This window comes from Symphodus melops (assembly GCF_947650265.1).
Source record: "Symphodus melops genome assembly, chromosome: 16".
NCBI classification, from domain to species: domain Eukaryota; kingdom Metazoa; phylum Chordata; class Actinopteri; order Labriformes; family Labridae; genus Symphodus; species Symphodus melops.
Genome location: NC_136706.1, coordinates 11,330,065 through 11,342,147, shown reverse-complemented (window position 1 = coordinate 11,342,147; position 12,083 = coordinate 11,330,065). Strand labels below are relative to the sequence as shown.

Below are 12,083 nucleotides of genomic sequence, written 5' to 3'. Positions count from 1 at the left end.
TACCAGGTTTACATGGAATACAGACACCATCAGGTCCCCTAATGAGCTCCATGGTCTTCCTCATCCACCCTCACCAGTCTGATTGGGTAGATGAAAGGCAGAATCTGACTGTTGAAGCCACATGCTCCAACCTAGACAAAAACATCAACAACAAGCTTTCAGCATTGAAACGAGCTGCAGTAACGACAAGAAGCTACCAAACTGAGAAAAGAGCATCTTTTTACATTAACAGAAGACTTTGTATAAAGAAAAAAAAAAACAGTAAAAGTATATCTCAAGTTAAACCAGCGCAGATCAACAAAGGTCATTTAGTACAACAAAGCATTAAAAGCCTGTCAGGCATCATCATCACTTGTAGCAGAACATGTTCCCACCTTGTTGTCAAAAGTTGCCCAGGCTGCAGTTGCACTCTGTGGCTCCGTAGAACTCAGCGATCTGTGGGATATTGAAGCGGTTCATGAACTCCACCATATGGATTGCCGCAGGACCGTTGCCAAGGGCCATGCGCACCGGTGTTGCCTCTCCGTGTCTCTGATGGGCTGGTTCAACAAGGTATCTGCAGATCTCTCCGATGTACTGCACAATCTGGATGAGATACAATACAGTCAGGACAGGGAGATAGAAATGATTCATTGAATACCGGACTTAAAATAATAAAGAAAAGGGATTTTAAGACATCGATATTGACGTCTTTCCACCACACAGTCGGATTGTGATGTGCTACTCTGCCTCTTAATCTTATGCAGTGTCTTGTAATCTTCATTATACTCACAGTGCAGTTGTATTTGACACAGTCCATCCCAGAATCGTGAAGCTGAGAATTTCTTTCTGATGACTACAGTCATGCCGTGTATTAAACACTGGCCCACTCCCACAATGTTACCTGTAGACAAAGAAATATGAGCTGCAAGGGTTGAACAAAAAAAAAAAAACAGCTTCCACATGGAGCCACATCATTCAACTCTTTGGACGGTGTTTCAACTTGAAGGCATGAAGGAGCAGGTTGACTTGTCAGACATAAAAAGGCATACTGTATCTTTAATATCACCCCCCCCCCCCCCCCCCCCAAAAAAAATAAAAAAAAATCCACACACACAGTTTTAGTTTTACCTGCAGAGTGGTAGAGTGGAAGGCAATCATACAACACATCATCAGATGTCATCCTAAAGCCGTAGTATACCAAAGCTGCCATGCGGTAGTACCTGAAGACCAGGAAGGGGACGAGCAGGGCGAGGAAAGAAAGTTAAAGAAGTTCAAACATGCATGTAGCTGTATTTCTTTTCCTGTCTATACACACAGGATTTATATTAAACATGAAAGTCTGCAAGGATAAAAAAAAAAAAAAAAAAGGCCAGCAGATGTGAGTCCTGTGTATTTGTTAGTTTGCTACAGGGTTCTTTCCTACCTGCTGTGCACAACAATAGCAGCTTTAGGCATTCCAGTGGTGCCCGACGTGTAGATGTAGAAGAGGCGATCTGAAAGAGAAAGCCGAGTGACAGTCGGATAACACGCACCAACAAATGAAGTGCAATTTCTCTTATATCAATTTATAGTTTGTTCATTTTGGTTCTCTTAACTTCAACCCCCCCTTCACAGGAGGAAATGTACTCTCTAGCTTTGATATACAAAAAGGGAACTGGAACACAAACATTGTGTACAAACTCTTGACAGCTCATTGAGTTATTGTGGGTGCCATGTTTGCTGAGCGAGTGGTGCCAAGTGTGTTCACTTTGATTGAGCAGTGTATTAAAACATCTCTGAATAATCAAAAAAACAACAAAAAAAAAACGACAGGATCCTGGGGATGACAGGATCAGAAAAAATTGAAGTGCAATCAGTTTACAGTCTTCTAATAGAATCAACTACACACCACGTAGTCACCAGCTGTTTGTCAGCAACAACAGATTCTCTATGAGGAGCAAATCAGAAAGAATTACAGACCACAACTCTGATTACATAATAAATTGCTCGCCTCGACGTGGCAGCATTATGGAATCTGTCTGGATTAACAGAGACATATACTAGTGTAAAGATCATTGACGATCACAGCTTTTATTGCTGCCACAGTCTGATTGGCTGTCAGTGGTTGAAATGTTCTGTGGAGGAAGGACTCGAGCCATTGTTCTAAAAAACAGGCCACCCTTTTATCTTTCATTTATTCAATTGCTTTCTATCACTCCGAATAATTTTGATTGCGAAACATTTGCGTTAACAAGAGAATCAATAACGCTGAGGCTGTAATCCTAAAGCGGGTTCTAGTGTATATTTATCCAAATACATAATAATATTTTTTGACCGTAGGCTTTGTTAATAAAATACGACTTCATGACTTGATTATCAATTTTGTGCATTGAATTGGTTCCCCTCCTTGAACCATGCACTGCATTATGGGTTGCCTTGGCAACAAACAGCCCTCTGGTTATGAGTCATCAGTATTGCAAATAACAGTGACTGTGTACGAGCAGGGAAATCTTGTTAAAAATCCTTTCTTTCATTTGGGCTCATTAGCACCATAACATCATAAATATAAAAAATAAAAAATAAAAAGGAAAGAAATGATTTCATGAATAAAAATAAAAAGTTTTCGTCTGCCTCTGTGTTCATTTGGAGATATTTTGGACCATTAAGTGAGATCTAAACAATCACATTTGAAGCACCAACACTGTGAGTGTGTTTTAGAGAAACAACCAGCTGCGGACAGATAAACAAAGAACAAGGAATGAAAAAATAGGATTCTTGACGTTTCAATTTCCCCTCAGAGTGAGAGGATTTCTGATAACTGTGATTCAATGCCTGCTCTGACAGTATTTCCCACCACTTGACAGCTGCTCTGTGCTGTAAGACGAACAGTGGAATGCAAACAAAGGACTTATAAATTGATTCTGTCGATTTGAGTGACTTCTGAGACTTTGGAATGCAGAAAGATGATAACAGCCCACACGACAAATGAACTTTTTTTTTTTTTTTTTACTCTGATCTGCATTCCTTTGAAGTGGTGTTATTTGCTGATTCTCACCGGTGAAGCAGCGCTCTGGACGGCTCGGCAGATAAGACGGGGCTCTATCCAGCAGGGGCTCCAGCTCTCGGTTCCCTGTGGGACTCGCTTGGGGTCCAAGTCTCCACAGCAAAACATCTGCACTTGGTCCCCAATGAACTGTGGACCTCTGACACGGCTACGAGAGGGAGTGAAAACACTTGATTGTTACAAACTGGACGACGACTTTTGTGCACCAACAGAAAAACAGTTATTAAACAGAGTTATTTGATTATTTGACATGTCTTTTAAGGCTGACTCGAGCAGAAAAAGTCGGTTTCTATAGAAACAGAACATTCATTCTAATACGCCCCCTCGCCCTGGTTTAGGCTTATGGACCCTGTTTTCATGTCAGTTTTTACTTTGGTGACATGCACCCTCCTCAGCCCTAAAAGGCCATGAGCCTGTCTATGCCTGTGTGGTGGGATTTATTACCAGTGACACCTTCAATATTCTGGGATGCTCCTCTCTGCAGGAGAAACGTAACATCTATTGACATCTTTTTATTTATACAGCTCTGATGTATAAAGTCCTCAGATGATTTATATCAGACACATGATTGATTGATTGATTGGTGGAGGGGAAAGAGCAACATAGGAGGTATTGGTGATGGTATTGAGAGTGGGTGAAGGTGGGACAGTGAGAACCAGTAGATAAACATTATGAGAAGAGAGAGAGAAAAATGACTTTAACTTTATCTCATAGCCGTGTGTCTTTCTGGTCAGCGCTACTGGCTGAGCCAGCATTTCCAATTACTTAAGAAGGCATAAAGCACATGCCGAGTCCACAGTCCAACACATAGACTGCTCCATCAATTCCCGGACGAACAGCTCAAACTCATTCCTCTTTATAGCTGTTGAGATCAGGACTTTTTAGATTGGGCAGGGGCCCAAAAAGGTTCACGAGGAGATTGAATTAGATCCCTCATTTACGTTTCCTGAGCTGCTGCACTTTTATGCCATGAGTTGCCTTCTAGGCCTAAGCAATATAAAGCAGGTTTCATTAAACACTGATGGTCAGTAGATGAGCACAGGTTATTAGTTCTAGTCAGACCATTTAAACACATCGATGTGCTGCAGTTGATAGTTTGGTCAGTGTTACTGCCAAGCAAAAACAAAAAAAAAAAACACTTCACACTGAGCAAATAGAGCTTTGATTTGTCTATTTATCTATTTGTTTATCATGGGAGGAACACAGCCATAAATCATCATACTGTATTCAAAAACATTTTTTTTTATTTACTTAAATGTGCCAATTTGACACATCTTGTCACTACTCCATGACTCCTCCACCGGCGGCACTTGCAAAACGAATGAGAGGGATGCAAACAGGAGTCCATTTGGCAAAGAAGAGGTTGACAGCAGGATAGAAGAAGAAGAGAAGAAGAAGAAGAAGAAGAAGAGAAGAAGAAAAGAAGAAGAAGAAGAAGAAGAAGAAGAAGAAGAAGAAGAAGAAAGAAGAAGAAGAAGAAGAAGAAGAAGAAGAAGAAGAAGAAGAAGAGAAGAAGAAGAAGAAGAAGAAGAAGAGAAGAAGAAGAAGAAGAAGAAGAAGAAGAAGAAGAAGAAGAAGAAGAAGAAGAAGAAGAAGAAGAAGAAGAAGAAGAAGAAGAAGAAGAAGAAGAAGAAGAAGAAGAAGAAGAAGAAGAAGAAGAAGAAGAAGAAGAAGAAGAAGAAGAAGAAGAACACTGCTTGGGGCCCCGAGACCAGTAGGGGGCCCCCAAACTCAATATACCTCAAATACTGCACATTTTGAAATGGCAGTTGGAAAGCTCCCTCAGCTGTCCCCATCTGATAACACTCACTGCACAATGCTCTGCTAAGTGTTGCATGCACTAATGCTGTGAAACCCCACATTTTAAAATATTGAGGTTTTTCTGTTAAGGAGTGATTAAAGAAAAATAATAATACTTTTAATGAATACTTTTTAATTTTTGCAGAGGGTCCCAACAGACTCTAGAATCCCCACTGAGCATGATGGTAAAACTGCCCCAATAAAACCCGATTCTTATTGCCAAAATATAAAACCAATCAGTGACTCAGTTCTCAGACTCAGGGTTTAAAATCTGCTTTAGTTAAGTATCCATCCATTTTTCAGCTTTCCAACCAACTCAGAGGTTGAACACCGCAGGTCGATGATGGAAACACTTCTCCACTACACCCCCCCCCCCCCCCCCATCTACCAGCCATTAACTGGCCTTACAGCTCCCCTCTCTGATCTATCTTTTATGACCTCTGTTGCTCCCTCCATTCACCACTTTGACTCTCTCACGTCGGTAGAAGCACAGAGGCACTCTCAAGCTTTACAGGTTGAGACACACTTCAGGTTTTTGTCTATAAACGTGACACTATTTCTACTGCATCAGACGAAATTAGGCCACATGCCCCCCCCCCCCCCCCCCCCCCCCCCCCCCCCCCCCCACACACACACACAGCTCTTACCGTCAGTCAGCTCTGAGCCAAACACAACAGCCTTGGCATTGGAGATAGTGACACAGTGGACCAAGGCCTCCAGTCTTAAGTTGAAGTTGATGAGAGCTGCCTCTACTCCGATCTTGGCCATGCCCAGCCAGAGGCCCACGTACTGGGACCTGTTCTCCATGAACAGGGCCACCACATCGCCCTCCTGAGGAGACAAAATTGTTGTATCATTTTGCCAGCGAACCTATTCGGCACACCAAATCTTACCATTTATCAAGGAGACCATAAAAAACTACACATACAGGTCCTTTTTGAACCATTACACAGATGGTGATTCCATTCATAAAAAAAACTCTGCAGGATCAAGTGCGTCATTAAAGCCTATTTGAGGTATATTTCAGAGAGCCCTGATTCGTCAAACATGTTGTCTTCTAGACCTACCCGGAAACCTCGTTCCAGCAGCATGTTGGCAACTCTGTTGGAGTACTCATCCAGCTGCCTGAAGGTCCACCTCTCGCCAGTTCCCTCGAAGATCAGCGCTGTCTTGTCCCCGTGGCGACGCACCGTTTCAGCAAAGATCTTGGGAATAGTGTTCTTCTCTTTGAGGTGGCGTCTGACGTTCATCTTCACCCGCAACAACACATATGCAGCACTGAAGGGGGGGAAGAAACATCATTAAGAGGGGAAAACAGCCAGGGCCTTGGCCTAGTTGTTATGGCGCGTGGCCCATGTACAGAGGCTATAGTCCTCAATGCAGCGGGCGTGGGTTCGAATCTGACCTAAGCCCTTTGCTGCAGGTCATCCCCCACTCTCTCCTCCCTACACTGCCTGCCTCTCTTTAGCTGTAGGCCCATAGGCCCTTTAGTGTAACAACCAATCAGCTTTACCCTAACAAACATTAATGAGCTGAGTAACCCACAAACTCTATTTACTCTTGTTAACTGCAGGGCGTTTTCCAAGACCAAAATTATTATCAATTTATAAATCATTCTTCAGCAACAAGATGACTATATGAAAAATATGATGGTGATTGCGACACTCATCTCAGTTCTTCTTTAATGAAGACTTTCATATTGTAGTGACATGGAGCGGTGGAAACATGTCACTTCCTCTGCACAGCGTGAGCATTAACGATGTGAAATCAAACATAAAACTTTGGCAAATTCTCAGGGATTCGAACGTGCAAAGCCACCAGGATAGTCAATCGAAGTATTACATTCTGAAGCTCATCTCTTTTCACCAGCTAAAGTCGTCTCTGTCCTGCGTAAAAAGTAACCTTCACATCCATAAACATGATGACAGATGGCGGGTCAGATTCAAAGGGCAGAGTCTGCCTCGATGGCAGGATGTCGCTTGACTGTTCACCTTTATGGCATCAAGGTGCAGATAGTGGGCACTCTCCTGAGCAGTGTATAATCACTGAGGAATCATAAAAAACCTGTGAGCCGTTTTACTTCATTGCCTTAATGGGATTCTATCATCACAGAGGGGATTTGTAACCTGACGGCTCTGATAAGCAGAATACATTGTTGTTATTTGACAAGTACAAATAGATACAATAAGATCAAGCTGAGTTTTTTTTTTTTTTTTGCTGTTGCTTGCAACATGAACATGAACTCTACACTTCAACGCGTTTTCTTATCAAGATTATTTCATATCTTCCTAAGTGTTATCAAAGATACAAAGAGATGTTATCAACTTTAAAAACTAAAGTTTTGTTCATAGGCTTTAATGAGCAGACTTTTAGATGGGCAACACACTGCACCATTAAGAATAACTATTACTATTTACTGATTATCTTATAATCAGAGATGCTTTCTGTTACTAAATCACCCAGTGACAATCAATGGTATTTGCAGGGGGAGGGAATGTGTATACTAGAGAGTGGCTTAGGTTACAAGGGCATTAAGATGTGAACCACAGTGCTTTTTAAGTGTAAATACCAGAGTCTAGTCCCAGTGAATGACACAAGAGGATTTTTACGAGTCACTGTGGAAAAGGCGTGCATTGACAAGGCCAAATGAAGTGAATCTTTAACTTTAAGGCTCGAAGAAATAAAGGGAATCATTCAATAAGCAAAAGCAGGTTGATATTTTATATATATATATTATTATAGGCCCTTTTAGAACGTAGACCTTTGACACCATCTTTTCTAAACAGTGAGTCACAGAAAAGTTCAAATGACAACCGGTTCAGTCACTGTGTGTGTGTGTGTGTGTGTGTGTGTGTGTGTGGGGGGGGTATTTATAGAGAGCTCATGCAAGCTCGTGTTTTACAATTTCCCGTTGTTTCTCGAGATATTGAGGAAAAAGAGGAAGTTAAACACAAACCAATTACCATGGTAACCCCCAACTGTAAATATTGGCTTAAGGTGGGACGGTAAAAGAAAAAAGAAAAAAAAAAAGGAGTCGTCCCCCCCCCATCCTCTCTATTGTCCTTTGTCTGAAATATTTCTGCTGTTTAAACATGAACAACTGGAATAAGCAGTCGGGTTGTTTACTGAGCCCGTGGGGGCGTCTGCTCTGTGTGTTCGAAGTCAGAGACGACATTCTGAGAGGGTAAAGGTGTGGGAACATTTTTCTTGCACATGCTCCTCCAATTCACAAAAGGGGAATACTTTCAAAGTAAAATCCATGAATTCTGAATTGAGGCATGCTTTTAAATATTAACCGAGACAGCATTTAACTGTATCTTTATGTGCCATTATCAATGTGTTATCATACGATATCATTCACTCAAGAGGTGATAAATGATAACTTTGACTATAGACTTATAGCCTTTTAACTTATGGCCCTGACCTGACTACATGTACAGTATGTCTATTGTAAATGTGCGGACCTATTTGATATTGTTACGGTCTTGTTCTCGCTAACTTTGAGGATTTTTTTACCGTCACAATGACTACACTTGCATAGAGATGCATTTTCTTGGCTTGGCCTGTGTATCCTTTGCCTTTGATGTAATAATTGGACTTGTAGCTTCTCTCCTGTATATAATGAACATACTTCAAATATATAAAAAGTGTCTGAATTATCTAATAAAAAGCAGTGACTGTTACAGAGCCACATATCAAATACTGTTTACCCAGATCTTGATGTTAAAACTCTAAATAAAGCTCAAAGTCAGCACTTTACCCTCACTGTTTGGTTTCAAGTCCAATAATCTGAGCTCCAGACACCAACTGAATATTTGTCATGGTCAAAATTCTTACTGGCAGCACTATTTACACTTGCCATGACTTACTGCCTTTGACAGCAGGCAGGAAGTCATGATCTGAGTGGTTGCAAAGTAGCTTTAAAAAAACTATGGCAAATAAACAAATGTGCTTTTAAAAACATGTTAAACATTGAGATCCCATGTTATTCTCAACGACCCCAGAGCCACACACACAGAACTTACTGTAAGTCTCTGCCAACTGTTTTGGCAAAAATCTGCAGAAAGCTCCATCCTCCACTTCCCAGGTAGAAGATAGTGATGGCTGGAAGGACCTGGTACCAAGGCAGGCCCACAAGCAGCCTCAGCACAAACAGCAGGGCCGTGCAACACGCAAGACGCATCATCCTGAAAGAATGCACACACGACGTGTATTAATAGATACAGATGAAAGCTTCCGAGCACTGCGACTAATCACACATATTTCCGACTGAGCATTGGTTCGTTGGAGAAAATAAGTAATCTTAAACTTCCTTCTTTCAGACACTCTTCAAGCAAACCCATTTAAGTTGCTGTCTACAATCATTGTATGCACATCTTAACCCACTGACTCACTCTGACCCTGCAGCTTTCTAGAATTCAGGTCAGAAGTTACATTCGTGTAACAAGTTGAACTGGATGTGTGAAATCAGTTAAGGGGTCACAAACACTATTTACATATGGACTGAGTTGTAAAAACAGAGGGATCCATTCTTATTTCTTTTACAGTTATAATAATACGCAGGGCCTTTAGAGAAGTTGGAGGAACACTCTTTTTAAAATCGTCCATAGCGACAAGGCAGCGAGCATCAGAGGACAGATTGTGTTGACATTGGTGCTCAGTTGCCACCAGAGAGCAGCTGGGAAGATGATCCCAAAGCAGGCTATCGGATACATGACTGCTTATTATCTATTCATTAGCCTGTCTACACAACACTGCGGGGTCTGTTATTTCTGTTTATCATTTGGAATTTCTGTTTTAATGCGAGTACAGCACTTGAAAAATGTCTGTATTAATGCGAGTGCAGCCCAGGGGATCTTGTTTAGGATCTGCAGCCTCTTCGCGTGTGGCTGTAGGTTGCAAATGATCGCTTTATTATAGCAAGCCAATATGAAGCTATTTCACGATCTGTGGTCCAAGACAGCTGGTTGTGGACGATTATATTAGCCTGAATGATCGACACGATGGGTTAAAAATACACTGAGAAGTCTAATTTCAGAGCAAGAAGAAAAAAGAAAAAAAAGCTTCATCACTCGCTACTGCTGCGACTGCTGCAACACCCGGAAATTTAAGAGGCGCGTAGCATCATATTGCGGTAATGGCTTGACTTCGCCTCTCTAGCCGTGACATGTGCCCCCTCAAGATAGGCCTCGTTTTAAGCATGTCCTTACGGCCTAACCTGATGGAGGTTGTCATCGTTGCAGACGCTCCTGGGAAGCAGGAGTGCGCAGTACATTGCGCGCATCGGCTTATAAGCGAGGAAGCGGATGGACAGTGTGACAGACAGCAGAAGCCTTTTAGGAAGAAGAGGCATGCTGCTGAACATGCAGTCCACGTTCACGTAGGCTAAATTGTCTTCGTGCGCCGAGGGTCTGTCTGATATTAAAGTGTCGAGCCACATCTTAAGTCCCATCAGTGGGTCAATCGCTCGCAAGGCTGACAGAGGACAATAGAGTCATAACCGGGCTCCATTCCCTTTCTCCTGTGCTAATCTTATTTGTGGAGAGAGGAGCATCGCGGGGGCGCTCAGTCATCTCGGGTGATCTGGTTTTGCGTACATACCTTGCACCTGGCTCACAACGTTTTTTCACAGCATGTAGATGCGCAGAAACCCCCCAGACGTGGGAACTGGAAATGTGCGATTGCGCCTTGATCGGCTTACGCTCGCCTGGTCGCCCCCCTCTCTCTGCCGCTCGCTTGGCTTGACAGAGGCTCACAGAAAACGCTCACAGGGACGGACACACGCACCGGGATCCCCTCCTGTTGTTAATACCACAACGAGCTGCTGCTCCTCTCCTCCAGCGGCTCGGGCGTCAATCCCGCCCGGCTGCGTGTGTCGACTTTGACCCCGCGATCATCATCCGTTCATTGTCACGATCATTGATATCATTTATGGCTTCATGGTAGCCGGTGAGCTCGCTAGCAAGCGTAATTCAAATGACCTTATAATTTTCTTAGCTTGCGCCCGCCTACTGCCGTCAGCGTCACATCAGTGCATCAGGAATAAGAGCTGACGAGCAGGTTTCTGAGCCAATCAGAGGGGATGGATTTGCTGAAAACATCCCATCCGGCATGGGCGGGGTTTGCGGCACTGCTGAGGAGGAAATGCGGTGTGTGCTCTGCATGCTTCTCCAACAGACAGCGAGAGCAGTGCGCGCAGCAGTCTCCACCCAGGAGCGTGATGCTGAGCCGTGCGTCCGGAGGAGCCCTGTCTCTGCGCATGTAGTTCACCTCAACACCACCACTCAGAGCTTAATCAGCCCCACAGATGTGCTTAAATGTGGACCTCTCAGTGCTGAGCAGAGACAGGGTGTCATATAGCCGGCGTTCGCCAACAATAACTGTAACTTTAACATGCTTATGAAGTATGAACTGAATTAACTACAGAGCTCACGAGTACCTATAGTGTAGAATAAAATCAACTTTTGCATAAACATATGTGGGTAGGCTCTAACACGCCACTGCCTAACGTAGCTGAGGTCCAAACTACAAACTTACAGGCTACATACAAAGTGCTGAAGGGCATAATGACACATCACTAGAGAGTTCTTTTTTTTTTGATTGCCTGTGAGTTTGACATTTTACACAGTTGGTCTTCACAGTGTGTCAAGACGGGTATTGCATAAAAAAAGCCCACTGTAAACAACAGTGTGGGGTTAAGAACGGTTAAGCCCCCGAAGGCTGATAGAGCTCAAATATTTGGGAAACACTTGTTTGTTAAAATAGCAAAATATTCTAGTCTCAAATATGTGTTCTTCAACCATGTTTGATCAACATGTTGTCACCTGCTTTCACCCTGCTCTGAAACATACTGTACTGTCTGAGAGTAATCAAAGATAAAAGGTTAAGATACAACATAGGATGAGCTTTGACCTGTCATTGAGATAACTGTGCCCATACACATGATCAAACCCAGTTTAGGTGAGTGTATAGATGTCCACTAACAAATGATTCTATAGAGTGTATCGGCTGTGACGCTGCGTTGGAGTTATCAGTACAGAAGACACTTTATCAGTAGTTTTCAGACAGATAACGGCACACCCAGTGTATTATGTTAACACCACTCTGCATTTTATGCTTAGTAAGTATCTCTACTGTATATACCTTACATTACAGAGATGCGGAGCAGCATTCAGGACTTTTTTTTTTTTTAAATAAAAGGAAGTCATAATCCAAACCTCTGTTGTAGTTAAACTTTTACAAAGCCCAGTGGAGACAC

General features: G+C 42.7%; 1 protein-coding gene across 1 annotated transcript in view; it reads right to left on the bottom strand.

The window, feature by feature from the left end:
* The window catches only part of slc27a4 (solute carrier family 27 member 4), a 17,501-nt gene extending 6,662 nt beyond the window's left edge, over positions 1-10,839 (bottom strand). Inside the window, 17 exon segments of the mRNA XM_079365158.1 lie at positions 4-55; positions 57-131; positions 375-386; positions 388-512; positions 515-551; positions 553-585; positions 773-796; positions 798-883; positions 1,111-1,202; positions 1,406-1,475; positions 3,017-3,082; positions 3,085-3,144; positions 3,147-3,173; positions 5,473-5,656; positions 5,893-6,103; positions 8,851-9,012; positions 10,427-10,839. Coding sequence (XP_079221284.1) covers positions 4-55; positions 57-131; positions 375-386; positions 388-512; positions 515-551; positions 553-585; positions 773-796; positions 798-883; positions 1,111-1,202; positions 1,406-1,475; positions 3,017-3,082; positions 3,085-3,144; positions 3,147-3,173; positions 5,473-5,656; positions 5,893-6,103; positions 8,851-9,011 — 1,315 coding nt within the window. The 5' untranslated portion in view covers position 9,012; positions 10,427-10,839.
* Between the last annotated feature and the right edge of the window lie 1,244 nt (positions 10,840-12,083).